This window comes from Bison bison, unplaced genomic scaffold, assembly GCF_000754665.1.
Source record: "Bison bison bison isolate TAMUID 2011002044 unplaced genomic scaffold, Bison_UMD1.0 scf7180017864466, whole genome shotgun sequence".
Classification (NCBI taxonomy): Eukaryota; Metazoa; Chordata; class Mammalia; order Artiodactyla; family Bovidae; genus Bison; species Bison bison.
The window spans coordinates 3,671,539-3,675,928 of NW_011495027.1; the positions used below are offsets into that span (position 1 = coordinate 3,671,539).

Sequence of the window (4,390 nt, forward strand, 5' to 3'; positions counted from 1 at the left end):
GGAGGCCTGGCGTGCTGCAATTCATGGGGTCACAAAGAGTCAGACACAACTGAGCGACTGAATGGAACTGAGTATGCAACCAAAGTTGGTACAATCAAACAGAAGTCTTATTTTCTATACCCAGCAGACAATTACCACCTGTCTCCCTGTTTCTCTGGCTGAACATAAACAAATGCATATTTAGCCCTTGCATTGGGAATCTTGCAATCATATGAGAAATAAGTCTTATGATAAAGCCAACATTGGTTAAGACAAAGTGGAGAAAATGATGATCTCACTGTGCTCACAGGATCACACTGTGCCTAGATTCCACCTAACCTGTGTGTTTCTGGTCATAAGAAGTAGTGGCAGGACACAGTACTCAAGTACTCAGGTTCTACAGCCAGAATATCTATGCTTAAATCCTCGTTCTATTATCTGTGTGTAGTCTTAGGTAAATCTCTCTGTGTGCATCACTTTCCTCATCCACAGTGAGAATTATAGCTACAAGGGGCTTCCCTTGTAGCTCAGTTGGTAAAGAATCTGCCTGCAGTGCAGGAGACCCGGCTTCGATCCCTAGGTTGGGAAGATCCCCTGGAGAAGGAAATGGCAACCCACTCCAGTATCCTTTGCCTGGAAAATCTCATGGACACAGGAGCCTGGTGGGCTGCAGTCCATTGGGTCTCAAAGAGTCAGGCATGACTTAGCAACTAACACTTAACACTTATATTGAGAATTATAGTACTATCTCACTGGATATTGCAAGATTAAATGAATTAATATGAAGTATTTACATAGTGACTTGCATATATATAACCATTACAATAAATCATTTGCTGTTATCATTGTTTATTTATTTATTTTTAGTTATTTTTTTTAACTTTACAATATTATATTGGTTTTTCCATATATCAACATGAATCCACCACAGGTATACACGTGTTCCCCATCCTGAACCCTCCTCCCTCCTCCCTCCCTGTACCATCCCACTGGTGTTTATTTAAAATCTCCTCATTTTGAAGCCAGTTTGAAATTTTTTGTCACTTGTAATCTAAAGCATACTTATTGATATAATCCCTTGAGGCATAATCACTTTTATAAGTCCTTGAGACTAAGAAATCTGTCAGAACTATGTAGCTTGGGATTTTTGTATATGCAGATAAGTTAACAGATATCAATGGTTGAAGTAATCCATTTACTTTCAACTCAACAGTGGTTGACAAAAATATTCATGTAATATCTCTACCGAAAAAAGAGTTCAAAGGTGAGCAATAGGACATTGTGCCTATTGATGGTCAGTGTCACTGGGATCCTTAAATCCAAGATGATGACATCTTGCAAGAACGTATAACTTTGGTTTATTTATTACATCAATTACTAGAATTAAGTTCATGCCAACAGGTCTGGAAAGGACTGTATCATAAGCAGCAGAGTTATTAACAATGTAGACTGTATACAGTAAGTCCCCTTCATATGAACCTTCAAGTTGCAAACTTTCAAGATGTGAATATGCATCTGGTTCCAGCCAGGAACCAAAGCCTATGCCATCAACATCAGTCATGAGAGAAACTACAGCTTGCCCTCCGTCTCCTATTGCTGATGATCCTTCCGCTCCACCATCTCCCCGCTCTTCTCCCTCCTCCAGTCAGTAATTCTTCTTGCCTGTTCACTCTATGCCAGTCCTTGTACACCAGCTGTTGTTCTGGATGACTATATTTTTTAAGGTACAGTACTGTAAGATTAAAACTTTTATTTTGTGTTTGTTTTAATGTATTATTTGTGTGAAAAGTATTATAAACCTATTACAGTACAGTACTATACAGCTGATTGTGTTAGTTGGGTACCTAGGCTAACTCTGTTGGATTTACAAACAAACTGTATTTACAGAACAGCACGCTTTTCTAGGTAGGGTACTAACTGTGTATTCCTTTGGGTCAAAAAAGCAGTTCAATTCTTTGCATGATACAATGAAAACATCATCTAATTTTTCTTAAAGTTGGTTTGTTTCACTCCGTAAGATTACCTGTCTGACATCTGGGTTTATCAGTACTGTTATACTTTACCTTAGTATACCACATTAGAAATAATATTTGAAGGAAACAGACTTACTCTTTCTCCTTCAGGTCCCAGTTGTCCTACTTCTCCAGGAGAGCCAATGAAACCCTTAAAGAAATCAAACAATCTTTGCATTATCTCATTTAAAATAGTCACCATTAAGTATATAATTCTAAATAGAGATACTTAAAATTTATTCATAGTAATATGAATAAGGCTTAACAGCATAATAACCTTGTTGCTTTTTTTCCCTAAAAGTTACAGATCCATCTTTTCATTTAAAAAAAGTTGGAAATATAATTTAGGCTCATAAAAATCAACAAGCCCAAGTTCTTTTCTACACTGAATATTACAAAGGGCAGAAAATACAGATACAATTAACTAAAATGTAAGGCAGAAAGGAGGTATCCAAGAATAAGAGAGATATGGAGGAGGGAGAGATTTATTCCAATGTGGCAAGAGGTAAAGACAATTGAAGAAGATTTCAAAGAAGACTGGCACTTGAGATAGGCCTACAGAGTAGGTAAAATATTGATAAGCAGATAATGGAGTAAGAACGCTTCAGGCAGAACCACGGTAAGCAGAAACAAGACAGAGAGAACTACAGGAGTGCTTGTAAATGGTTAACTGAGTAACAGCAATGGTTAACTGAGTAAGGTGCTTGGGAGAAAAGCAGACCCACACTGCCTTCATGGAGGTTCCCGCTGGTCTGAGAAACAAGGGGTGCATCTGAGTACCAATGCAAGCTACTTTTACCGCCACACGTTAGTTACATCTCACCTGTGGCAAATAATAACCTGTTTCATCAATTTAATGAATAAAGTGTATGGTAGTTTAGAGAATAGATTAAGGAAAGCCTTAAATTTCAGGCTAAGAATTTTAGACTTTACATTTTAGATAGCTGGAAATTACTGGGCTTTGAGGGAGTATGGTAATGACCTGATGTTAAGCTGTTTCTCTAAAATATTAAGCTGTTGACAAAATACAGAATATACCCCAGACAGGAAATACTGAATGTAGGAAATCTTGCTGCAATGGTCCATATTTGAAAGAATATGAATCTGGGTCACTGATGCACAAAACATCATTTTAGTGCCCTCTGTGTGCCAGGAATTGGGATTATAAAAATGAATATGAAAATCAGTGTCCTCAAGAAGCTGATAGTTTATTAGGAAGAAGTCATACAAATAACTGTCATATCATAATTGTTACATGATTATGTGACAGGTGATAAGATAAACACAATACACAACAGAAACTTTGACTGGCAGAATGACCAGTACTGCCTAGAGGGAAGGGTTAGGAAAGCTTTACAGAGGAGGCAACTTTTGAGCTGAGTCTTGAAGGAAAGGAAAGGCATTCCATGCAGGGTGCAAAATAGCTGGGTATTACCATGGTAGGATGAACACTTTTCTCTGACAAGGAAAAACACCTTTATGAACAAGCAATAAATAAAGGAAAAGATAATGGGTTTCCTTCTACTTCACTTTAATGATAATATATCTATAATTTGTTTGCTTAAAAGTCAAGCATCTGGAGGATGGAGAAACTTTAAAAATGAAGCATCCAAAAGTTTTTCTAATTACCAAAACATTTAGGATTATGATGGCAAGCTACATGTATTTCAGAATCATCAGCTACAGATGGCCTCAAGTTAAAAAAAAGTTAACTTTTGCTTTAACATACACAACTGAAATTTTGTTTATAAACAAAAAGAACAAACACCCTAACTGATGTACATTTATCTAAAAACTCTGCTGAAAACTCAGGAGCTGAAAAGTCAGATCTCTACTCAACACAGTCTACACAGAATCAGCACAACATTTTAGAAATAAAGATTTTAAAGGGAACAATGCTATGCATAATTATGTAGGTGTTTCAGAAAAGGTTCTTGATAATTATTATGATAATTATAACAGAAATAAAATGCCAGCAGCATCCAACAAAGACATCATATGGGCTTGTCATCATTCTAAAAACACTACCACTAAACTGGAGTTTAGGGTGTAAACAAATAAGGACATAAAAAAAAAAAATACTAATACAGATGGCTTTTCTTCTTGGATTGAAGTTTGTATATTCAAATAGAGGCAATTCTATATTCAGTTCAGTTCAGTTGCTCAGTCGTGTCTGACTCTTTGCGACCCCATGAATCACAGCACGCCAGGCCTCCCTGTCCATCACCAACTCCCGGAGTTCACTGAGACTCACATGCATCGAGTCAGTGATGCCATCCAGCCATCTCATCCTCTGTTGTCCCCTTCTCCTCCTGCCCCCAATCTCTCCCAGCATCAGAGTCTTTTCCAATGAGTCAGCTCTTCGCATGAGGTGGCCAAAGTACTGGAGTTTCAGCTTC

The 4,390-nt window shown here is 37.4% G+C and overlaps 1 protein-coding gene across 1 annotated transcript in view; it reads right to left on the reverse strand.

The window, feature by feature from the left end:
- Positions 1-4,390, reverse strand: part of COL24A1 (collagen, type XXIV, alpha 1) — a 396,106-nt gene that overhangs the window by 271,228 nt on the left and 120,488 nt on the right. The window contains exon 12 of the mRNA XM_010860327.1: positions 2,089-2,142. Coding sequence (XP_010858629.1) covers positions 2,089-2,142 — 54 coding nt within the window. The remainder of the gene's footprint in view (positions 1-2,088; positions 2,143-4,390) is intronic.